Source organism: Arachis hypogaea, chromosome 18 (genome assembly GCF_003086295.3).
Source record: "Arachis hypogaea cultivar Tifrunner chromosome 18, arahy.Tifrunner.gnm2.J5K5, whole genome shotgun sequence".
NCBI classification, from domain to species: domain Eukaryota; kingdom Viridiplantae; phylum Streptophyta; class Magnoliopsida; order Fabales; family Fabaceae; genus Arachis; species Arachis hypogaea.
In genome coordinates, this window is record NC_092053.1 from 37165403 (window position 1) to 37192162 (window position 26760).

The 26760-nt window shown below is 33.6% G+C and overlaps 1 protein-coding gene and 1 non-coding gene across 2 annotated transcripts; one reads left to right on the forward strand and one right to left on the reverse strand.

Moving 5' to 3' along the window:
* Positions 1 to 535: 535 nt before the first annotated feature.
* Positions 536 to 643, reverse strand: LOC112774882 (small nucleolar RNA R71). Its single transcript, XR_003189338.1, has one exon. It is a non-coding gene; the product is annotated as a small nucleolar RNA R71 (small nucleolar RNA).
* Positions 644 to 16486: 15843 nt separating this feature from the next.
* On the forward strand, positions 16487 to 18019 carry LOC140181358 (uncharacterized). The gene is made up of 4 exons (XM_072224900.1): positions 16487 to 16497; positions 17238 to 17364; positions 17485 to 17685; positions 17806 to 18019. The coding sequence occupies exons 1-4, from the start codon at positions 16487 to 16489 to the stop codon at positions 17842 to 17844; spliced, it is 378 nt and encodes a 125-aa protein (XP_072081001.1). The 3' UTR covers positions 17845 to 18019.
* Positions 18020 to 26760: the final 8741 nt, after the last annotated feature.

Consider the following 26760-nt stretch of genomic DNA (forward strand, 5'->3'; position numbering starts at 1 on the left):
TATGAGCAGGAGCAAGGACAAGAATATTCTTGTTGAAGCAGATCCAGAACCTGAAAGGACTCTGAAGAGTAAACTAAGAGAAGCTAAATTACAACAATCCAGAGATAACCTTTTTGAAATTTTCGAACAAGAAGAGGAGATGGCAGCCGAAAATAATAATAATGCAAGGAGGATGCTTGGTGACTTTACTGCACCTAATTCCAATTTACATGGAAGAAGCATCTCCATTCCTGCCATTGGAGCAAACAACTTTGAGCTGAAACCCCAGCTAGTTTCTCTGATGCAGCAGAACTGCAAGTTTCATGGACTTCCATCTGAAGATCCTTTTCAGTTCTTAACTGAATTCTTGCAGATATGTGATACTGTTAAGACTAATGGAGTAGATCCTGAAGTCTACAGGCTCATGCTTTTCCCTTTTGCTGTAAGAGACAGAGCTAGGATATGGTTGGACTCTCAACCTAAGGATAGCCTGAACTCTTGGGATAAGCTGGTCAAGGCTTTCTTAGCCAAGTTCTTTCCTCCTCAAAAGCTGAGTAAGCTTAGAGTGGATGTTTAGACCTTCAGACAGAAAGAAGGTGAATCCCTCTATGAAGCTTGGGAGAGATACAAAGAACTGGCCAAAAAGTGTCCTTCAGACATGCTTTCAGAATGGACCATCCTGGATATATTCTATGATGGTCTATCTGAATTGGCTAAAATGTCATTGGATACTTCTGCAGGTGGATCCATTCACCTAAAGAAAACGCCTGCAGAAGCTCAAGAACTCATTGACATGGTTGCTAATAACCAGTTCATGTACACTTCTGAGAGGAATCCTGTGAATAATGGGACGCCTATGAAGAAGGGAGTTCTTGAAATTGATACTCTGAATGCCATACTGGCTCAGAACAAAATATTGACTCAGCAAGTCAATATGATTTTTCAGAGTCTGAATGGAATGCAAGCTGCAGCCAACAGTACTCAAGAGGCATCTTCTGAAGAAGAAGCTTATGATCCTGAGAACCCTGCAATAGCAGAGGTGAATTACTTAGGTGAACCTTATGGAAACACCTATAATCCATCATGGAGAAATCATCCAAATCTCTCATGGAAGGATCAACAAAAGCCTCAACAAGGCTTTAATAATGGTGGAAGATACAGGTTTAACAGTAGTAAACCTTTTCCATCATCCACTCAGCAACAGACAGAGAACTCTGGACAAAATACCTCTAATTTAGCAAACTTAGTCTCTAATCTGTCCAAGGCCACTGTAAGTTTCATGAATGAAACAAGGTCTTCCATTAGAAATTTGGAAGCACAAGTGGGCCAGCTGAGTAAAAGGATCACTGAAATCCCTCCTAGTACTCTCCCAAGCAATACAGAAGAAAATCCAAAAGAAGAGTGCAAGGCCATTGACATAACCACCATGGCCGAACCTGTAAGGGAAGGAGAGGACGTGAATCCCAAGGAGGAAGACCTCTTGGGACGTCCAGTGATCAATAAGGAGTTTCCCTCTGAGGAACCAAAGGAATCTGAGACTCATCTAGAGACCATAGAGATTCCATTGAACCTCTTTATGCCATTCATGAGCTCTGATGAGTATTCCTTTTCTGAAGAGAATGAGGATGTTACTGAAGAGTAAACTGCCAAGTTCCTTGGTACAATCATGAAGTTGAATGCCAAATTATTTGGTATTGAAACTTGGGAAGATGAACCTCCCTTGTTCACCAATGAACTAAGTGATCTAGACCAACTGACATTGCCTCAGAAGAAACAGGATCCTGAAAAGTTCTTAATACCTTGTACCATAGGCACCATGATCTTTAAGGCTCTGTGTGACCTTGGTTCAGGAATAAACCTTATGCCCCTTTCTGTAATAGAGAAACTGAGAATCTTTGGGGTACAAGCCACTAAAATCTCATTAGAGATGGCAGACAATTCAAGAAAACAGGCTTATGGACAAGTAGAGGACGTGTTAGTAAAGGTTGAAGGCCTTTACATCCCTGCTGATTTCATAGTCCTAGATACTGGGAAGGATGAGGATGAAGCCATCATCCTAGGAAGACCTTTCCTAGCCACAGCAAGAGCTGTGATTGATGTGGACAGAGGAGAAGTGATCCTTCAAATAAATGAGGACAACCTTGTGTTTACAACTCAAGGATCTCTCTCTGCATCCATGGAGAGGAAGCATAAAAAGATTCTCTCAAAGCAGAGTCAAACAAAGCCCCCACAGTCAAACTCTAAGTTTGGTGTTGGGAGGCCACAACCAAACTCTAAGTTTGGTGTCAAACCCCTATATCCAAACTCTAAGTTTGGTGTTGGGAGGTCTCAACAAAGCTCTGCAAGTCTGTGAGGCTCCATGAGAGCCCACTGTCAAGCTATTGACATAAAAGAAGCACTTGTTGGGAGGCAACCCAATGTTTATTTATCCAATTTTCATTGTTTTTCATGTTTTATTAGGTTCATGATCATGTAGAGTCACAAAATAAACATAAAAATTGAAAACGGAATCAAAAACAACAGAAGAAAAATCACACCCTGGAGGAAGACCTTACTGGCATTTAAACGCCAGTAAGAAGCATGTTTTGGGCGTTCAACGCCATAACAGAGCATGGTTCTGGCGCTGAACGCCAGAAATGGGCAGCATCTGGGCATTTGAACGCCAGAAATGCACCCTGGAGAAGAGCTGGCGCTGAACGCCCAGAACAAGCACCAATCTGGCGCTGAACGCCCAGAGTTGTGTGCAAGGGCATTTTGCATGCCTAATTTGGTGCAACGTTGTAAATCCTTGAACACCTCAGGATCTGTAGACCCCACAGGATCACCTCAGGATCTGTGGACCCCACAGGATCCCCACCTACCTCCACTCACTTCTTCTCACCCCTCTTTCACACAATCCCATAAACATTCTTCCCCAAAACCCTTCACCAATCACCTCAATCTCTCTTCCCATCACCTCTTCACCACTCACATCCATCCACTCTTCCCTATAAACCTACCTCATAAACCCCACCTACCTTCAAAATTCAAAATCAATTTCCCACCCAAACACACCCTATATGGCCGAAACCTTACCCCCCTCCCTTCCCTATATAAAGCCCTCCATTCTTCCTCATTTTCATACAACACAACCCTCTCTTCCTCTCCTTGGCTGAAACACACCTCCCCCCTCCTCTCCATATTTTCTTCTTCTTCTTCATCTATTCTTTCTTCTCTTGCTCGAGGGCGAGCAAAATTTTAAGTTTGGTGTGGTAAAAGCATAAGCTTTTTGTTTTTCCATTACCATTGATGGCACCTAAAACCGGAGAATCCTCTAGAAAAGGGAAAGGGAAGACAAAAGCTTCCACCTCTGAGTCATGGGAGATGGAAAGGTTCATCTCCAAAGCTCATCAAGACCACTTCTATGATGTTGTGGCCAAGAAGAAGGTGATCCCCGAGGTCCCTTTTAAACTCAAGAAAAATGAGTATCCGGAGATCCGACATGAAATCCAAAGAAGAGGTTGGGAAGTTCTAACAAACCCCATCCAACAAGTCGGCATCCTAATGGTTCAAGAGTTCTATGCTAATGCATGGATCACTAGGAACCATGATCAAAGTAAGAACCCGAATCCAAAGAATTATGTTACAATGGTTCGGGGGAAATACTTAGATTTTAGTCCGGAAAATGTGAGGTTGGCGTTCAACTTGCCAAACATGGAAGAGAACGCACGCCCCTACACAAGGAGAGTCAACTTTGATCAAAGGTTGGACCAAGTCCTCATGGACATATGTGTAGAAGGAGCTCAATGGAAGATTGACTCAAAAGGCAAACCGGTTCAACTGAGAAGACTGGACCTTAAGCCTGTAGCTAGAGGATGGTTGGAGTTCATTCAATGCTCAATCATTCCCACTAGCAACCGGTCTGAAGTTACTATAGACCGGGCCATCATGATCTATAGCATCATGATTGGAGAAGAGGTGGAAGTTCATGAGATTATACCTCAAGAACTCTACAAGGTGGCTGACAAGTCCTCCACTATGGCAAGGTTAGCCTTTCCCCACCTCATTTGCCACCTATGCAATTCGGCTGGGATTGACATAGAGGGAGATATCCTCATTGAAGAGGACAAGCCCATCACTAAGAAAAAGATGGAGCAATCAAGAGAGCATAGAGAAGCTCATCATCAAGAAATCCCTGAGATTCCTCAAGGGATGCACTTCCCTCTACAGAACTTTTGGGAGCAAATCAACACCTCCCTAGGAGAATTAAGTTCCAACATAGGACAATTAAGGGTGGAACATCAAGAGCACTCCATCATCCTTCATGAAATAAGAGAAGATCAAAAAGCAATGAGGGAGGAGCAACAAAGACAAGGAAGAGACATAGAAGAGCTCAAGGACATCATTGGTTCCTCAAGAAGGAAACACCACCATCACTAAGGTGGACTCATTCCTTGTTCTTATTTCCTGTTTTTCGTTTTTTCTATGTTAAGTGCTTATCCATGTTTGTATCTTATTACATGATCATTAGTAGTTAGTAACTATGTCTTAAAGTTATGAAGATTCTATGAATCCATCACCTCTCTTAAATGAAAAATGTTTTAATTCAAAAGAACAAGAAGTACATAAGTTTCGAATTTATCCTTGAACTTAGTTTAATTATGTTGATGTGGTGACAATGCTTCTTGTTTTCTGAATGAATGCTTGAACAGTGCATATGTCTTTTGAAGTTGTTGTTCATGAATGTTAAATATGTTGGCTCTTGAAAGAATGATGAAAAGGAGACATGTTATTTGATAATCTGAAAAATCATAAAAATGATTCTTGAAGCAAGAAAAAGCAGCAAAGAACAAAGCTTGCAGAAAAAAAAATAGGCGAAAAAAAATAGAAAGAAAAAGAAAAAGCAAGCAGAAAAAGCCAAAAGCTCTTAAAACCAAGAGGCAAGAGCAAAAAGCCAATAACCCTTAAAACCAAAAGGCAAGGGCAAATAAAAAGGATCCCAAGGCTTTGAGCATCAGTGGATAGGAGGGCCTAAAGGAATAAAATCCTGGCCTAAGCGGCTAAACCAAGTTGTCCCTAACCATGTGCTTGTGGCGTGAAGGTGTCAAGTGAAAACTTGAGACTGGGCGGTTAAAGTCAAGGTCCAAAGCAAAAAAAAAAAGAGTGTGCTTAAGAACCCTGGACACCTCTAATTGGGGACTTTAGCAAAGCTGAGTCACAATCTGAAAAGGTTCACCCAATTATGTGTCTGTGGCATTTATGTATCCGGTGGTAATACTGGAAAACAAAGTGCTTAGGGCCACGGCCAAGACTCATAAAATAGCTGTGTTCAAGAATCATCATACTGAAGTAGGAGAATCAATAACACTATCTGAACTCTAAGTTCCTATAGAAGCCAATCATTCTGAACTTCAATGGATAAAGTGAGATGCCAAAACTATTCAAGAGGCAAAAAGCTACAAGTCCCGCTCATCTGATTGGAGCTATGTTTCATTGATAGTTTGGAATTTATAGTATATTCTCTTCTTTTTATCCTATTTGATTTTCAGTTGCTTGGGACAAGCAACAATTTAAGTTTGGTGTTGTGATGAGCGGATAATTTATACGCTTTTTGGCATTATTTTTAGTATGTTTTTAGTAGAATCTAGTTACTTTTAGGGATGTTTTTATTAGTTTTTATGTTAAATTTACATTTCTGGACTTTACTATGAGTTTGTGTGTTTTTCTGTAATTTCAGGTATTTTCTGGCTGAAATTGAGGGACTTGAGCAAAAATCAGATTCAGAGGTAGAAGAAGGACTGCTGATGCTGTTGGATTCTGACCTCCCTGCACTCAAAGTAGATTATCTAGAGCTACAGAACTCAAAATGGCGCGCTTCCAATTGCGTTGGAAAGTAGACATCCAGGACTTTCCAGCAATATATAATAGTTCATACTTTGAACGAGTTTAGACGACGTAAAAGGGCATTGAACGCCAGTTCTATGCTGCTGTCTGGAGTTAAACGCCAGAAACAAGTCACAAACCAGAGTTGAACGCCAGAAATACGTTACAACCTGGTGTTCAACTCCAGAAAGAGCCTCTGCACGTGTAACATTCAAGCTCAGCCCAAGCACACACCAAGTGGGCCCCGAAAGTGGATCTATACATCAATTACTTACTTCTGTAAACCCTAGTGACTAGTTTAGTATAAATAGGACTTTTTACTATTGTATTAGACATCCTGAGTTTTATCTTCGGATCATAGTAGTCTTGGTTACTCCGGTTCCCCTCTGGGGCCGAGACCAATGAACTCCATTATCACTTATGTATTTTCAACGGTAGAGTTTCTACACTCCATAGATTAAGGTGTGGAGATCTGCTGTTCCTCAAAGATTAATGCAAAGTACTACTGTTTTTCTATTCAATTCAACTTATTCCGCTTCTAAGATATTCATTTGCACTTCAATCTGAATGTGACGAACGTGACAATCATCATCATTCCCTATGAACGCGTGCCTGACAACCACTTCCGTTCTACTTTAGATTAAATGAGTATCTCTTAGATCTCTTAATCAGAATCTTCGTGGTGTAAGCTAGATTGATGGCGGTATTCATGAGAATCCGAAAAGTCTAAACCTTGTCTGTGGTATTCCGAGTAGGATTCTGGGATTGAATGACTGTGACGAGCTTCAAACTCGCGATTGCTGGGCGTAGTGACAGACGCAAAAGGAGGGTGAATCCTATTCCAGCATGATCGAGAACCTCAGATGATTAGCCGTGCTGTGACAGAGCATTTGGACCATTTTCACAAGAGGATGGGATGTAGCCATTGACAACGGTGATGCCCTTGCATAAAGCCAGCCATGGAAAGGAGTAAGACTGATTGGATGAAGACAGCGGGAAAGCAGAGGTTCAGAGGAACAAAAGCATCTCTACACGCTTATCTGAAATTCTCACCAATGAATTACATAAGTGTTTCTATCCTTAGTTTATTATTTATTTTTGAAAACTCCATAACTATTTTATATCCGCCTGACTGAGATTTACAAGGTGACCATAGCTTGCTTCATACCAACAATCTCCGTGGGATCGACCCTTACTCACGTAAGGTTTATTACTTGGACGACCCAGTGCACTTGCTGGTTAGTTGTATCGAAGTTGTGACAAATTATGAATTGAGATTAGAGCACCAAGTTTTTGGAGCCATTACCAGAGATCACAATTTCGTGCACTGCTCGCACTCACACAACTCTCTGTTCAAAATCATATTAATGCCAAATTTTGGGTGACTCGATCGCATGGGGCATGCGATCGCGTGAGTGGGCTTTAGAATGATACGACGCGGTCGCAGGGGGCACGCGATCGCGTGAGAGGGACTGCGCGTCTAGCGCTAGTCCAGCACCACTCTAGCACAACTTTGGGGTGTGCACCACTTTGACGTCGAAATCCTGGTCACACGGCGTGGGGCACGCGGTCGCGTGGGAGGCCATTATTCCTATATGACGCGGTCATGTCAGCGACGTAGTCGCGTGGGGTGATTTGTGCCATTGGCACGCCTCCAGCCCTGCTCCTGCGTAACTCTCTGTTCATATTATTATCGTCTCCAATCTCCTTGCGACGCGGACGCGTCAATGAGGCGGTCGCGTCGCGTGATTTATTTTTTTATTAAATAAAGGTATGTAAATGCAGATGCACGAAATGTACTAATGAAGAGAAGAGTTATTGAATAAGAAAACTAAAAATAAAAAAAAGAACGATCATACCATGGTGGGTTGTCTCCCACCTTGCACTTTGCTTTAACGTCCGTAAGTTGGACGCTCCACTAGCTCAGTCTTCAGCTATGTGGGAATCTTCCAAGAGGAAGATCTCGAGCTCCTTGTTTTTCTTCAGCTTCTCACCATGGTACAGCTTTAAACGATGTCTATTAACTTTGATAGGTTCAGAGCTTGAAGGATGACTTAGGTGATAGACTCCGTACGGTTCTGCCTTCTCTACTCTGTATGGACCTTCCCATCTTGATCTCAACTTGCCTGGCATGAGCCTTAGTCGAGATTTATAAAGGAGGACTAAGTCCCCAGGTTGGAACTCTTTCCTCTTGATGTACTGATCATGTACAGCCTTCATCTTCTCCTTGTATAGTCTTGAGTTCTCATAAGCTTCTTGGCGAAGGCTTTCCAGTTCCTGCAGTTGCAACTTCCTTTCAGCTCCGGCTCTCTCAATTCCCATGTTGCATTCCTTTACTGCCCAAAAGGCTTTGTGCTCTACTTCAACAGGGAGATGACAAGCTTTTCCATAAACTAAGCGGAAAGGACTCATCCCAATAGGTGTTTTGTATGCTGTTCTGTATGCCCAGAGTGCATCTTGTATCCTGGTGCTCCAGTCTCTTCTATGAGGTTTGACTATCTTCTGCAAGATACGCTTTATCTCTCTATTTGACACCTCGGCTTGCCCATTAGTCTGAGGATGGTAGGCTATTGCAACTTTATGAATTATCCCATGCTTCTTCATTAGTCCTGTTAGTCTCCTGTTACAAAAATGGGTGCCTTGATCGCTCACGATTGCTCGTGGTGATCCAAAGCGACAAATAATATAGTTTCTCACAAAGGAAACAACAGTGTTAGCATCATCATTGCGGGTAGAAATTGCTTCCACCCATTTGGAAACGTAATCCACAGATAACAATATATAGAAATAACCATTAGAATTTGGAAATGGACCCATGAAGTCAATGCCCCAAACATCAAAAATTTCACAGAAAAGCATAATCTGTTGAGGCATCTCATCCCTCCTGGATATATTACCAAATTTCTGGCATGGGAAACAAGATTTACAAAATTCAACAACGTCCCTAAAAAGAGTAGGCCACCAGAATCCACAGTCTAAGATTTTTCTAGTAGTTCTTTGAGGGCCAAAATGTCCTCCACTCTCAGATGAGTGACAGGCCTCTAAGATGGACTGGAATTCTGATTGAGGCACACACCGTCTAATTACCTGGTCAGCGCCACATCTCCATAAATATGGGTCATCCCATATATAATATTTAGACTCGCTTTTCAGCTTGTCTCTTTGATGCTTAGAAAAGTTTGGAGGAAAAGTGCGACTAACTAGATAATTAGCTACAGGTGCATACCAAGGGACTATCTCAGATACTACTTGCAGGTTATCAAATGGGAAATTATCAGCTATAGGAGTGGAGTCATCTGTAATATGTTCAAGGCGACTCAAGTGGTCTGCCACTAAATTCTGGTTACCACTCTTATCCTTAATTTCTAAATCAAATTCTTGTAATAGCAGTATCCAACGTATAAGCCTTGGTTTGGACTCCTTTTTAGCTAATAAATACTTCAGACCTGCGTGGTCTGAATACACTACTACTTTAGTACCAAGTAAATAGGCTCAGAATTTATCCAGAGCGAAAACAATTGCAAAAAGCTCTTTCTCAGTAGTAGTGTAATTCGACTGAGCGGCATCTAAAGTTTTAGACGCGTAAGCAGTAACAAAAGGATCCTTACCTTCACGCTGAGCCAGTGCTGCTCCTACTGCATGGTTGGAAGCATCACACATTATTTCAAATGGTTGGCTCCAGTCTGGTCCTCTTACAATTGGGGCTTGAGTCAGTGCAGTCTTCAGCTTATCAAACGCTTGTTTGCAATTTTCACTGAACTCGAACTCAATATCTTTCTGCAGTAGCCTGGATAAGGGAAGTGCTACCTTACTGAAGTCCTTAATGAACCTCCTGTAAAAACCTGCATGGCCAAGGAAAGAACGGGCCTCCCTCACAGAAGAGGGGTAAGGTAAACTAGAAATAACATCCACCTTTGCTGGATCTACAGAAATGCCAGTATTATACACAACATGTCCTAGTACAATCCCTTGTTTAACCATAAAGTGACATTTTTCAAAATTTAATACCAGGTTTGTACTGACACATCTATCTAATACTCTAGATAATCCATCTAAGCAAAGGCTAAAGGAATCGCCATAAACACTAAAATCATCCATAAAAACTTCCATACAGTCCTCAATAAGATCAGAGAAAAGACTCATCATGCACCTCTGGAAAGTAGCTGGTGCATTGCACAAGCCAAAGGGCATTCTCTTGTAAGCATAAGTCCCAAAAGAACATGTAAAAGTGGTCTTTTCCTGATCCTCAGGAGCTATATGAATCTGGAAATAACCTGTGTAACCATCTAGAAAACAATAATGCGATTTACCTGACAGGCGATCCAGCATTTGATCAATGAATGGAAGAGGATAGTGATCTTTACGGGTTGCTTGGTTGAGGCATCTGTAGTCAATGCATACCCTCCAAGCGTTTTGAACTCTGGTTGTCAGGAGCTCTCCATGCTCATTCTTCACTGCAGTGACTCCAGACTTCTTTGTCACCACTTGTACTGGGATTACCCATTCACTGTCTGAGATGGGATAGATGATATCTGCCTCTAGTAGTCTGGTCACTTCCTTTTTGACAACCTCTAGGATAGTGGGGTTCAGTCTTCTCTGGGGTTGACGGACAGGTCTTTCTCCCTCTTCTAAAAATATTCTATGCTCACAGATTTGAGGGTTGATGCTTACTATGTCTGCCAAACTCCAACCAATTGCCTTCTTGTGCCTCCTCAGCACACCAAGTAGCTGCTCTTCCTGATGAGAAGTGAGTTCCCTTACAATGATAACCGGAAACCTCTGCCCGTCTTCAAGGTATGCATATTTGAGGTGTGGAGGAAGGGGTTTTAATTTTATCTTCTGATCATGTTCAGGCTCTGGGTTGTCTGGAGCTGGTAACAGTAGTAAGGTACTGTCATTGTCCTCTGAGAATGTCCCCACACTTAGACCTTATCCTGTGTGCTTCTCTTCAAATTCCTCCTGATGGACTTCAGCCACGGTTTCATCTATAATGTCACACTTGAGGATAGAGTGATCCTCTGGAGGATGTTTCATAACTCCATTCAGATTGAAGATTACTACTCTGCCATCTATTTCAAAAGAGTATGTTCTTGAAAAAGCATCTAATTTAAACTTTGAGGTCTTCAGGAATGGCCTTCCGAGTAGGATTGATGATGGCTTGTCTGAGTCATTTTGGGGCATCTCCAGGATATAAAAATCAGTGGGGAACGTGAGTCCCTTAATGCCCACTAAGACATCTTCAGCAACTCCAACCACTGTAATAATGCTTTTATCTGCTAACACAAAATGAGCTGCCGACCTTTTTAAGGGAGGGAGCCTCAAAATATCATATATAGACAAAGGCATTATACTTACACATGCTCCTAAATCACACATGCAGTCAGAAATTATCACACCACCAATAGTACAATTAACTATACAAGGACCTGGGTCACTACACTTTTTAGGTAAATCTCCCATTAAAGCAGATATGGAACTACCTAAAGGAATAGTTTCTAATTCATTAATTTTGTCTTTATGTATACATAAATCTTTTAGAAACTTTACATATTTAGGTACCTGTTAAATAACATCAAAAAGAGGAATAGTTACCTCAACCTTTTTTAATATCTCTACCATTTTTGGATCAGGTTCCAACTGCTTCCTGGGCTTCCTTGCAAGTTGTGGAAATGGGATGGGAGTGGCATTTTCTGCAGTGTCTGCGCCTTTTAGTGCTTCCTCCTGTGGTTGCACTTCTTCTTCTTCAGCCGCGTCCTGTATGTCCTCTTCATCTTCAACATCTTCTATTTCCACTACCTCTTCAGCTGAGGCGTGTTCTGGTAGGCTTGTCTCTTCTTGATTCCTCTCCTGCAGTGTGGTTCCGGACCTCAGGGTGATGGCATTAATACCACCCTTGGGATTGGGTAATGGTTGAGAGGGAATACCACTGGAGCTCAAAGGTTGGTTATTGGAGTTATTCATTGATCCTATCTGGGAGACAAGAGCCTGCAAAGTAGCGGTCAGACCATTCAGAGTGGCATTAATGTTATTTTCCATGGTCTGTTGTCTCCGATCAATAGATTGTAGTAAGTCATCATTAGCAGATGAAGAAGGATAGGTAAATTGAGAGGTCTGCTGTTGGGTATTCTGTGGTCCTTGGGATTGCCTTAGGTGAGGTGCTCTGTAAGGCTAATTCTAATTCTGCTGCCTATTGTTGTTGTTATTCCACCTCTAATTTCCCTGATTATCTCTGCCTCCTCTGTTGTTGTTGTCCCTCCAATTCTGGTTAGAATTGTCCTGCCATCCGTGGTTATAATTGCCACCTTGATTGTACCCTTGGTTGGGGCGGTCATAGAAGTTATGTGTGGCTGCCACGGTGTTGTCTTCCTGCTGGAGCTGCGGACATTCATCAGTATAGTGGCTGTAATCAGCGCAAATTCTGTAAACTCTCTGTGGGACTAACTGTTGGTTTTGCTGTGGTGGAGAAGGTTGAGCTTGCTGAACTTGTTGTTGATTTAATTGCATCTGCTTCAGCAAGTTGGTCATTTCACAGATACTCTGAGTTAAAGCAGTAGTCTCTCTGTTAGAGGATACTTCTGCAACGGCTTTTGAACGGCCTTGTTTCTACCTGTAATTCTTAGTAGATTCAGCTAAGTCGCTGATCAATTGCCATGCCTCATCAGTGGTCTTGTACTTTTTCATAGACCCATTGCTAGCACTTTCCAATGTGGTCTTATCTTGGGGCCTCATTCCCTGTGTGACATAACCGAGTAACACTATCTTATCAATTATATGGTGGGGGCAAGCTTCCAGAAGATTATTGAAGCGCTCCCAGTATTCATAAAGCGTCTCAGATTCATCCTGAACAATCATGGAAATATCTTTCCTCAGTTTATCAGTAACTTCAGCTAGAAAGAACTTTTCCAAGAATTCTCTTCTCAGTGTATCCCAGTTAGATACAATTGCTGCTGGTTGAGTGTAGTACCACTCTCTTGCCTTCCCCTCAAGAGAAAATGGGAAAGCTTTCAGCAAAATTGAAGTTTCATCTGCACCATCACGCTTGACAGTAGAACAGGCTGCTTGAAAATCTCTCAGGTGCTTGATAGGCTCTTGAGCAAGTAAGCCATGAAACTTGGGCATCAAATTGAGCAGTGTGGTCTTTATTTCAAAGTCTGTAGCCACCGCTGGGTGATGCGCTTGAAATGGTTGCATTGTAAAATCAGGGGCTCCAGCCTCCTGGATAGTAACTCTCTTGGCTGCTGCCATGTTACCTGCACGTAAAACAACTAAATCAGTAGAACGGGGGCTGGTTTCTTTCTCAAGTGACGTTTCAGATCCGCCCTCAGGGAGGACTAACCGATGCCGAGCTTGCCTTATTCGTGAAATAGTTCTTTCAATCTCAGGATCGAATACTAGCAAGCTTGGGTCAGGAAGCGAACGTGTCATCTAATGAAAGAAACAAGAAGTTCATAGTAGCAAAATAAAATAAAATGCAAATAAATAAATTCCAATTAATAACTTTAGCACTCTATTGCAACTCCCCGACAACGGCGCCAAAAATTGATGCGAGCGGAAATTGGTGAGTTAAGAATGATTATAAAATATGCGTTGTAAGTATAGTTCTCAACCAACTAGAAATCCGCTCATCAATTTAGAAAGGTGTCACAGAAATTAAAATTAAAATACTGGGAGTATGGATCCCAGGTCGTCTCCCAAAGAGTTGTAGAAAAGTGTGCTATTTTATTAATCAGATGTTTTCAAAAAGGTTTGAGTTGAATGGCAGAAAATTAAATTAGAGAATTTATATAAATTTAAATAAAAGCCTTGACTGGGAGTTGATTAGCTGGAAGCCCTATTCTTGTCGGAGTACTCTTAAGATTAACTGACAATTGAGGGTTATTATGTTTAGTTGTCCCTTACTAAGTAAGGAAAAGTCAAACGAATTGGAGTGCTGTATCTATCCACAAGTTCCAATCCGCTCTTGGGAGAATTGGTGTTAATGACTAGAGAGCAATCCAACAATAAACCCAATTGCAATCTTTCTCTTGAGCATCCCAACTCAAGGGTTCCTTTTAATCAACTCCCCATCAAGTTAGGGAACTACTCGCTCATTGTAAATGTAAAATTCATAACATAAGAAAGAGAATTAAAGAAAGACATGATAAATAATGATCAAAGGATTAATTAAAAATAAAAGTAATTCTTGTATTTAATAAATGCTAAAATAATCCAATAATAAAATTAAGTAAATTAAGGAACATGGAAGAGTAAGAGACAAGTAAAGAGAACGAACTAGAATGTCAAAGTCTTGATGAGGCAATAACTCTTCTCAATATCCCAATGCAAAAACAATGAACATAACAAAATCCTAAAAACTATGAATGTGTAGAGAGAAAAACCTAGAGGAGAGGAAAACTAGATCTAAAAACTAAAACTATGCGGAATGAATGTTGTTGTTGGTTTCTGCATGTTCTCTGGCTCTAGTCTGCTTTTCTGGGGCGAAAACTGGGTCAAAATAAGGCCCAAAATCGCCCCCAGCAATTATGCAGATCGCGCATGTCACATGGTCGCGTCATCCATGCGGCCGCGTCATTCGGCTTTCTGCTTTGCCACGCGGTCGCATCATCCATGCGGCCGCGTCACTTGTGCTATTTCATGCCGCGCGGTCGCGTCATTCATGCGGCCGCGTCACTGTAATTTCCTCTTCTTCGCGCGGTCGCGTCATCCATGCGGCCGCGTCGCTTCTCGCTGGTCATCTCCTCAATTTCTTGTGTTCCTTCCATTTTTGCAAGCTCCCTTTCCAATCTCTAACTCATTCATGCCCTATAAAGGCTGAAACACTTAACATACAGATCACGGCATCGAATGGAATAAAAGAGAAATAAAATACATAATTAAAAGTCTCTAGGAAGCAAGTTTTCAATCATGCAATAACTTCAGGAAGGAATTATAAATGCATGCTTATTTAATGAATAAGTGGGTAAAGATCATGATAAAACCACACAATTAAACAGAATATAAACCATAAAATAGTGGTTTATCAAGGCTTCATCTGCGTTCTCCGGTGGCCAGTACAGCAGCGTGAAGTTCCGGCGACGCAGCAACAACCTGGGTAAATCAACGGCGAGCCCAGTAGCTTCGGTGACGGCGGAGGAAAGGCGGCGACGACGCTGGGCGTGAGCCTCCTCTCACCGCGTCTCTCTCTCTCTCCTCAGCTTCAATGGTGACAACGGCGGCTCCAAGGCGAACCAGCAGCGACGGCGACGGCTCGGGCTGGACAAACGGACAGTTGCGGTGACGTGCTTCCTGGAGAGGACAACGGCTGCGATAGGGACCCGCAAAGACGACGACGAACGCGAAGCAGTGGCAGCTTCTCCTTTGCATGTGCTCTGCTCCCGACGACGGCCAAGGCGACCCGACGACGTGGCCTAGCCGCTCCGGCGCCCTTCCACCGGCGCTCTCTCACCCTCGGATCTCCCTCTCTTCCTCCCCCTTTCCTTCTTTCTCAGATCTCCCTTTCTTCTTTCTTTTTTTTCCTATTTCTTTCTTTATTTCTTTCTGAAGGGGATGGGGTTAGGTCAAGGGAGTGGCGACATGGAGTGGCGGTGAGGTTAGGTTAGAGGTCGGATAGTAAATTAGGGTTTCTGATTAGGAATTTTGGGATTTGATTTGAGGCAAATTGGGGTTTTGTTTAATTTTAATAAAATTAAGAGATATTATATTAAATTAAATTCTAAATTAATCCTTTAAAATTATTTTAAAAATATTATTTAATTATCAATTTGTTAATTAGCTTTTAATTAAATATTCTAGTTTAAAATATAAGATAATATAATTAATTTTCTTTGTTTATAAGAATTAAAGTATTAAATTCCAGGATCTAAATTATTTAAACCAAATCATATAAAATTCTTATTATTTTACATTTGCTAAATTTTATAATTTAAATATAGAAAATAATTCAATAATTATAAAGTCAGATAAAATCTTAAATTATTTTAAACTCAATTAATCAAAATTTGCTTTAATTACCTTTAATAAAATAATTTCTGAAATTAAAGTACCTAATAAATAAATAAATCAAAATTAGCTCTTAGTAAGATTTTTCTGAAATTTCTGGGTCTTACACCTTACCAAATTTATCCTATCAAAATAAGGTAAGGAGTGAATATTCATAGTCTATATATATCATGTTGGTATGCTACTTTGAGTTCTGTGAATAAATTTGATACTAAAATCATCTTTTTTTATCCTCAGGCATTCCCTGAATCATTGTTTCATCAACTACTCCTGGCTATGGTCCATCAAGATCATGAGACACAAGCAACGGCTCACCGTGTCTTTTCGATAGTTCTTGTGCCTATCTCAGTTTCCCCTCGGGCAGGCATGCTTGCTTCCAATAAGGCATCGGATGTTCCAAGAACACTCTCTAGAGCAGTCTCTGTCTTTTCTTCTTCAGCTGCCTTGTTTGAGAAGCTAAAATCAGAGAAACGTTCTTCAAATGAAAATTTAAGTTAATATAACAAGGAAAATAATGCTGGAGAGACTAAACCAACTAATGGCGTTGGCGGGTTCCTAAGCAGATTGAAGTCGACTAATAATCGTGTGCATCATGGGAGTGAGAGTCAGCTAGCTATAGTGGATGAAAATAGTACAGATGATGACAATGGAAATTTGGTGAGTCTTGCATTGATGAGTATGTGTGTTTGAATTTAGTCCTGCATTTTAAACAAACTTCAAGTATCTCGAGTATGTTAACTGTAATCTGGTTTATAATCATGGTTACTTGATTATCTTCTTTTCACCTGAATGCAGGAAATTGCAGCTCTTAGGTTAAGTAGTCTTTAGATAAATCAATTGCTATCATTAATTTGGGTTCAGTCTATCTCTCTTACAAATTTGCCTGAAAATTATGAAGCCATTGCTCATACATACAGCTTGGTGTTGCTTTTATCTAGAGCTAAGGTATTAACTGGACTCAGTTACATGATTGTAATATAAAAGAGGTTTAAGGTTGTCTACATTATTATTGGCACTGTCATATTTGCTTCTATTCTCTCTTTTTAATGAGCAAGACTTTCTTTTCCTTTAAAATAACTTTGCAAATTTATTGCCTTTGCAGAATTCTTTTCAGGAAGTCCTAGTTCGGAGTTTTCAGCTTGCTTTTTCTTTGTGAAAAATTTCTCTTAAAGAAGGTGAGTTTTTAGTCACACCTAATAGGCTATTTGGTATTTCTTAGAAAACTTGAGTTCTTAGTGGATAGCAAAATTATCTTTGAGATATAGTGTTTCTTAAGCAAGTCTTTTCATGGTATTAATATTCTTGATAATTATTTTGTTAGAAACTGGATACATATGCCTCATGAGTGGGTTTGAAAATTATGCAAAGAATGAATAAGTTCCTAGTTTTTATTGCAGGGTCATTGATACTATCTTGACGGAGATCACTCTTTACTTTAGCACTTTCGATGATTTTGTTTTCTTCAAAAGCCTACAAAATCAATCTCTTGTTCAGAGTGCCAAGGAAACACATACAAAAAAACAGGTGAGATCTTCTTTTTACTGTTATGATAATTAAAAGAAACTTGTAATAGCAAACTGATCTTCTAACTCTCAAGATAAAAAAGTATTATTTTGCCTTAATGATTTCATTTTATGTATCCAGATTAATCCCTTCCTTCGTTTAGTTGATGATCATAAGCTGCAAGTTTTCAGCACTGCATGTGATGGTTCGACCATTGCCTATGAATCGAAAGAAGATGATTACAGGGCCTCAAATTTGCTTCCAGAGTTAATGACTCTTACACAGAAAATACAGGAATTCTTTGTTTCTGAAATCATCCAGTACCTGGAAGTGTTGGAAGAGGTAACACTTTTACTTCTTCTGTTTAGATGCTCTTTAAAATTGAGTTGTTAAACTTATATTGAATCATCTTGATGCTTAACTTTACTGAAATTACTAATAATATCTTATATTTACATATAGGCTAATAATGCTAAAAGCGAGCCTACTACCCCCCTTTGATGCTAGGAAATCAATTGGTGATAGCAACGGACATTCGAGGACAAATATTTGAGACTTTTATGTAATTAGATCATATTGAAATATTAAAGTTGTTGTTTTATTTTATTTTTTAAAGAAAAAGAAAAATAGTTATGTAGAATAATACCATATGCAATTATATTTGGAATTATTAACATTGAGAATTTTTTTATATATAGAGGTATGTCTTATATTGAGGAATTGGGTTATAAAAGATTTAGTTTTTTAAATTTTGATATTAAAAAATAAATTTTTAATTTGAGAGTATGTAAATGAGATGAGATTAATGAATGATTTGAAATTAAAAATAAATAAATAATTATAGGGTTTGTGGAGGTTTGAAAATCTCACAAAATAGTTTATTTTTGTTAAATTAAAAAATCAATTTGTGGGGGTTTCAAACTGCCAAAAAAGTGATTTAAAATTGCCACAAAAGTCTAATATAAAATCTCCACTAAACACATACAAAACCTCCACTAAATAGATTGTGGAGGTTTTTAAAACCCCCCCCCCCCATAAAAGACCTCGTGGCACCTCAAATTTGGGGTTTTAGAACCCCCCAACAAATCATTTGGTGGGAGTTATAAACCTTTACAAATAAGAAAAAAAACTGTCACAAATAAACAAAAACCTTGTAGTGTTGAGTCATTGATGTTCAACATTGCTTGGTGATTTAGGATTGTTTGTTAGTTTTGTTTCTACTGACACTAGTGTTTCACTAAGTCTAATTAGTGAGTTGGCTAGAACTTGTGGATTAAGATCAATTATACCTATTTGACTTTCTCTCGATGTTAGGTGATGACGAAATAGGATTAACTCTTTTTTATTGCCATGTTTATGGTCAATGACTTGGATAGGAACCCTTGACTCTTAATCCTTGCCAATATGCCTTTTTTGCACTTGAATTTCCTTGTTTGCTCTTTATTTTCTTGTAATTTAATTTCTTGTCTTTTGCATTCGACCCCTTTTTTTTTCTCATAGCCAATGATACGCACATTTCACTGCAATTCTTTTGAGAGACGATCCAGGATTTAAAATTCTCAATTTTATTGATTAACAAGTGTAATTACCCGTGCCATGCACGTGATAAGATTGAAATTATAATTTTAAATTATTTTTTAAAATTAATTTGAATTATAATAATTTGATTAATAAAAAAAGTAATATGTTATGTATTGTTTGATTTTTTTAATCTAGTATTAATTGGATTAATTCTAAAATAGTTATTAATCGGTTTTAATAATCTACTTTCTTTAATAAATCAGACATATATACTGAATGTAATCATAAATAATATAGTAATAGTCAAATCCACTAACAAATATATTGGCTACTATCACACTATAAAATAAATTAAATATAAAGGCTATTAGCACTTATAAATCTATAAAATTGCACTGTCTTTGATTCGTGTAAGGGTTTACTTATCAAATAAACTTAAAATATGAATAAAAAATATTTATAAATGGACCTAGCATCACTTGAAAGAATCATGAAAAATAATCAACTTACTTTATCATCCATGAGAATCATTTCTATGTAAGTCGTCTTGTTCTTGTCAAATTTGGATGGGACTTTCCATAACCTTATAATTCTTGCCTTTATTTTTCAAACTTTTTCATTACATAATCTACCATAGGTAATACTGTTGATAGAATCATAGTTAGTAGCCCTTAAGTATAAAAAATAATAAACAAAAGAAGATCTATGTCTGAGGTACGAATTTTCTAGAAGATAAATAATTGTAACAATTCACTATTAATCTATATATATATATATATATATATATATATATATATATATATATATATATACACACTAATTATACATGGTAATAATTAGCAAATATTTTCAATGGAGATACTTGCTACAATTAGGTGAAATTTATGCCATTATATTTTATTAACTTTTATGATTAATTCAATAGAGATACTTACTCAATATATATTATCGACATTAATTATATGCCAATATTTTTAAGAAAGAGCTAAAAGAAGAGATATATAAATATATATAATATTATTGCTATATAGGAAACATACATAAATTGCTATATTTTTTTATTATATTATACAACTTAAAATTATAGTATCATGTTATTATTAATTTTAGATATTTGCTATAATTATATCAAATTTAATTATGACTCTAAATAAATAAATAAGAATAAATTACCATTTGTATCCATGAAAGATACAAACGCCGACAAATGTATCCATATAAGAATAAAACGACAATGGTACCCACGAAAGATAGTTTTTGTGTGCCAAGAATACCCTAACAGACCAATTGTGTAACCAACGTCTAGGTACTCTTAGCACACGGAAGCCATCTTCCGTAGTTATAATTGTCGTTTTATTCTTATATAGGTACATTTGTCAACATCTGTATCTTTTATGGGTACAAATAGTAATTTACTCAATAAATAAAATAGATAATATTCAATATTATTTTTTTCTTTTTTACATTCAATATATACTGTAAATATAAAAAGTAAAATAATTAATGAAAAATATGAGCAAAAAATAAAATATATTAATTAAATTCAATTTGTTATCTAATTAATCTTGTGTCTATACAATATAATTTTACGAAAATGTTATAAATCACAACCTTTTTTATTCTACAAAAAAAATACTATATGTAGCATTTAGTAGTACAAAAATAATTATAAAAATTAATTATTGATATTGATATTAATCACAATTGATTATTAATACCCTAATTTTTTTTAAATATATTTTACCTTTTTAAAATATAATGCATGTACTGTATAGACTTTATTATTATTATTGTTATTATTATTATCAAATTAAATGGGTCACTATTAATGTGTGATTTAACTATTTCCTAATAAAATTATTGTACTTGAATGAGAATTAGAACTATATCAATTGATATAATTAGAATGATTAAAAATATTGATGATTGATAAATAATTTAATAACACATTAAATATTGATTTGATATAATTATAATGAAGATATTTTCTTAAATTAATATAATCATGCATTATTCATAAGCCAATTATAATATAATTAGAATAAATTTATTATTTGAGAGAAAAAAAGAATTCATGTGTAATTTCTAAAACTTATAATAATTTTTTTATTTATGTATACGTATATAATAATTTTGTTAAATAATATATATATATATATATATATATATATATATATTACTGTAGTTTTTTTTAATATATATACATATACATAAATAATAATATACATATACATAAATAAAAAATATATCAATCATATATATTTTGTTAAATTACATGTTACCGGTTATTAAAAATATTTAAATGACATATATTAATTATTTTTTGTTATAATTATTTCGTTTTATATATGATTATTTTTTATTCAACAATTGTGCAATAATTTTTTATTTTTTATATCTATATATATTCCTCAATCTTGGCTTCATTATTTTTTTCTAATAGTGATGTTTTAATTTTTGGTTTTCCTTTTTTTCACGTATCTTTCCTTTTTTTAAATAGTGATGTTTTAATATTTCTTTTTTTTTAAATACATTGTTTCTAATAATTACATTACTAATCTAAAATATAAAATGAGAAAAAAAAGGTGATACATATATCCAAGAAAAAAAATAAACTGAAAAATTAGAAAAAAATTATATTAAAAAATATAAAAATAATATATTCAAAAAGAATAGTCGTAATGTATAAATAATTGAGTCAACAATTTAAATTTCTCTAAAATTAATTTAATCAAATACCAATATTAGAAATAAATTACTTAAATAATATTTAATCTATTCTACTCCTTAAACACGTATAGATTAGAGTCATTCTCGTAACGACAAACAAATGAAACAACATCGTAAGTTTGAACATTTAGAATTCGTGCAAATTCAGACTATTCTCTTATTCTTTGAAAATCTTCTGTATCCCTGATAGAGTTAAATCGCAATTCTTTTTATGGAAAAAAGAGTTACGGATGTGGCTTTGATGTGTTGGAGACCAAAATTCAGAAGTCGTTATTTATATCTGAGTGTGACACCCATTAAACCATAAAACCAAATAAAATAGTATCTTTAGTTTTATTCTCATTTAATTCTAAATCAAAAGTAATAATGACTTATTTAATTCAGCATTTATGATAATAAATAAGATGACCATTATATAAATCATTTAATGTAAAATAGCTTAATTTACAATTATAATTAATATATGTATTGCCCATGAATAGATTAGAAAATAATAATTTCATAACAAAATAATCATTCAATTTGAATTACAATTAATTGATTGATAGAAATTATAATAAATTGTATGATATTTAAATAATTAACCAAATCAATTAGTTGATATAATTAATTTATTATAATAAATTAAATTTAATGAGTTAAAAGAAATAAATCGAAAAATACCATCAGAAACATGCCACGACAGTTTTATTATTAAATGCAGAAATTTAATTTTTATATAATAGAATAGATATTTACAGATTATTATATTAAACACAGACTAAAAAAAATACACTAAACAAAATAAAAGTATCAATGGTAAAATATAACCCAAAAAATACTTAAATTAAAAAAGAACCTGTGATGAATTATAATAAATCTATATATGAGAAGTAAAAGTAAAATAAATAATTAAAAATAAAGTAAAAATAGCAATTAAAAAAAGTAAAAAAAGATAGAAAAGATAATGTCTAGAGTAGATAAAAAATGTGTTGCAATAGAAGATTAATATAATTAATTAAAACAAAGGATGAAAGAGAAAAATCAAATTACAATCTTATTTAAAAAATTTCAAAAAAATATTTTAAAGAAGAACCTATTACTCAACTTTTATAAAAATATTACAAAAAATTTAAATTATCTTTAAATAAAATAATAATACCCTTAAGAATTATTAATCAAAATAAATAAAAAAGAATTAATATAAAACAAAATCATAGAAAAATATTAGCAAAATTAAGATAAAAAGATAAAAATAAAAAATTATAAATATTTTACCTGAAGTACAGAATAAAGAGGAAAAAAAGGGATATATAAAATAATAAGATAATAAATTGAATTAATTGACTTCATTTATTTCACTACTTTATATATTATTTATTAAATAATTTAATATTTATCTCGATCAAATTAAATAATAAATTAGTTATAATTAATTTGGTTTAATGAATAAAAAAATTTAAAATAATTTGATATTTACTTTAATTAAATTAAATATTTGAAGTTATGATTAATGTAATTTAATGAATAAAAAAATATTAAATGGTGAAATATTTATCCTAATCAAATCAAATTACATAATTGATTAGTTATAATTAATACAACTAAATGAATTAAATACATTAAATTAATAAATAATTTAGTTAATTTGTGTCTTAAGGACACATTTTAAAAATATTTATTTTTCAATAATTTTTATAAAATATTTTTTATAATATTTTTAACCTCTGGTCTAAAGACACAATTATAATAATCCATTAAAAAGTACTTAATTAGTTAATACAAATAATTAGTGTAATTGATTTAGTTCAATAAATTAAAAGAAATAAATGTGAAAGGAAGAGATAAAGAAAAAAACGTGTAGCCATTAAAAAGCAATAAAAAAGTCTCTTTTAGTTTTTATTATTAATTTATTATAATTAATTTCACAACATTTATTATACGTTATTCATCTTAAAAATTAATACAATTAATTAATTGATATCAATTATCGATAATTAACTTTAATTGATATAACTCATTTCGCTATACTTTCTAAATAAATAATTAAAAATGCACGTCTCAATTTTTTGTTAAAGTAGAATAAAATAAATTACATAAATTGAATAGATATAAATCTGAAAATTATAAAATTTTATTAACAACTCAAATAAATTAGTACCATAAAACTAAATTTAATGTCTATTTTAAAAATAATTATTAACCTTTTATTCTTTTAATTATTAATAATTTAAATAAAGTAATACCCTATAACTTATTTTGTTATCTATTTTAAGTAATTACTAACATTCTGTTTTTCTAATTATTTTCTTGTCTTATTTATCATTTATGCTTTCAATCAATTATATTAATAAACAAATAAACTAAATTAACTCCGATTATACTTGGACTATTCAATAATTTAACATAATCTTTTTAATTTGGGATTAACTACTAACGATAGAAAATAAAAAATTTAGAGTAATTCAATATTATGAACATTAATTATTATTATGAAATAACCTAAAATCATAATGCAATTTATTTTTAAATAAATAATCAAGTATTATTGTTAATTATGAAATAATCTAAAATCATAATGCATTTTATTTTTAAAAAAACAATAATTCGTTAATATTTATAAATAGAAATTATTGTCAAAATACTTTGATTAAAAATATGAGGGGTTAATTACTATTCATTATTAATAATATATCGATTATATCAAAAAGTAAAAATATAATTTTCTGCATTTACACCATTAAAAGAATTACCATCATGAATAAAATTTTGTCAAAAAAAAATAAAATTGCATACATAGTAGTGAATTTAAAAAATAAATATCGTTAAGTAATTATGCTTTTTTAATAAATAGTAAAAAATTGAATATCATAAACTATATTCTTTCAAAAGTAACCCTTTTAAGTTGTTATGTTTGGCATGATTTATTTGTACATAATTTAAATTGATATTATTTTTAATTATAATAATCATTTATCCTTAATAATTATTTTTAGAATTTAATAATTTATCATGCCTTACAATAATTATTTATAAAAAAACATATATATCCTGAAAAATTTATTAAATAAATTTACTCTTATTTTCCTATTTTCACATTAAAAAATTTTTTGTTCTGTCTTTTTTAATTATTATTATGTTACTAGAATTGTTAAATAATATTAAAAAAATCTTTAAAAATAGAAATAGCGATGGCACCTTGAATAATTAATTCAATAGAATTAAATTTAAACAAATAAGATGATTCAATCAATTATACAAATAATAGCATATTTATAAATATTAATAATGAAAATAGTAGTCTTACTAATGTAAATGATCAATACAATAATTATATGAAAAAATAACTAATTACATAATTACATAATTTTTAAGATCCTATATAGTTGAATCTAATGGACAAATAAAAAAAATCTATATGATAATATCCTAATATTTTAGCATATTATAAATCATATTATAAATTTATATATCATATTATAATTTTAAGTCAACTCCTTAAGCACATTATAACATAAACCATCTAAAAAGATACACCAAATTAACAAATATCACATGGATCACAACATACACTCTAAATTATCTCGATATTTCAAATAAAAAGAGTATCAATACAGAAAAATTAATGAATATAACTAAAATAAAGAGCAATAAAGACACAAAAAAATAATAAAGAGAATCAATAAAAGCATTAACATATAAACTACGAACAATATATATATATATATATATATATATATATATATATATATACTAATTGTGAATCACACAAAAAAGACTATATATATATAAATCACATACACAAACAATGTATATATTAATTGTGAACCACAAAAAAAAGACAACATATATAAACCACATACACAAATAATGTATATATTAATTGTGAACCACCAAAAAAAGACAACATATATATATATGAATTGAAGCACACATGACAAAATAAAATATTACAAAACAAAATTATAGTAGAATTATTTAAAAACAACGTAAAGATGACACATCTTTTTTGTTAATCAGAAGCTAAAAGAAAAAAAAGTATGCGTAGGCAATTAAAATAAACAAAAATTTTACAAAAATAAAAAATGAAATATATAAATAAAGATAAAAAACAAAAATAAATTATAAAAATTATACCTTAAACACGAGGGAGAGAAAGAGAGGAAGGAGGGAGGGAGAGAGAGAGAGAAAAGAGAGCGAATGAGTAAAAAATCTTTTATCTTGTATTCTTGTATAAATAGATGGTATTGAGAAAAATAAACTAATTAAATTAATTCATATATTTCGTTATCATATTTATTATTTGTTAAATAATTTGATATTTACTCCAATCAAATCAAATAATTAATATAATTAACCAAATTAATTAATTGATATGATTAATTATAATTAATCAATTCATATAAATTATAATAAATAGTAAGATTTGAATGTCTAATCAAATTAATTAATTGATATAATTAATTAATTATAATTGATTTACTTTAACGAATTAAATGAATTAAATTAGGAAACACCTCAAGAGCATGCCACATCAGTTTCATCATTAAGTACAAAAATTTGGTTTTTATATAATAGAATAGATAGATAATAAATATATTTTTTTAAATTAGTATAATTATGCATTATTCATTAAATATTAATTGTAATATTGTAATATAATTATAATAAAAATATTTTTCTAAAATAAATTTATTTAGAGAAATATAAATTGGTTATTAAAAACCGGTGCCATTATCATATTATTATTATTATTATTATTATTATTATTATTATTATTATTATTATTATTATTATTATTATTATTATTATTATTATATTTTTGATTGATAATTGATAAGTAGTTTAATAATGCATTAAATATTGATTTTATATCACTATAATAAAGATATTTTCCTAAATTAGTATAATTATGCATTATTACTTAAATGCTAATTATAGTATAATTATAATAAAGATATTTTTATAAAATAAATTTAGAAGAGAAAATAATGCATTCATTTTGGTGGAAAAATGGATTCATGAGGAATCGACACCTCACTTCCTTTAACTTGGAAAAAACCCAATTTTAGTATATTAAGTAGATTTGAATTTGTGATAACAAATTAAACTTTGATTCGGGTCATTTGTTGTTTGGAACTATACTTGCGACAAAATTCTTTTGAAAAAAAAATTCTAAATGGATGT

What these genes read in the sequence shown, in the direction of transcription:
- LOC140181358 (XM_072224900.1), top strand. An exon ending in AAACACATACAAAAAAACAG is followed by an intron (nt 17,365 to 17,484) that starts GTGAGATCTTCT and finishes TTATGTATCCAG; the next exon opens with ATTAATCCCTTCCTTCGTTT. An exon ending in ACCTGGAAGTGTTGGAAGAG is followed by an intron (nt 17,686 to 17,805) that starts GTAACACTTTTA and finishes ATTTACATATAG; the next exon opens with GCTAATAATGCTAAAAGCGA.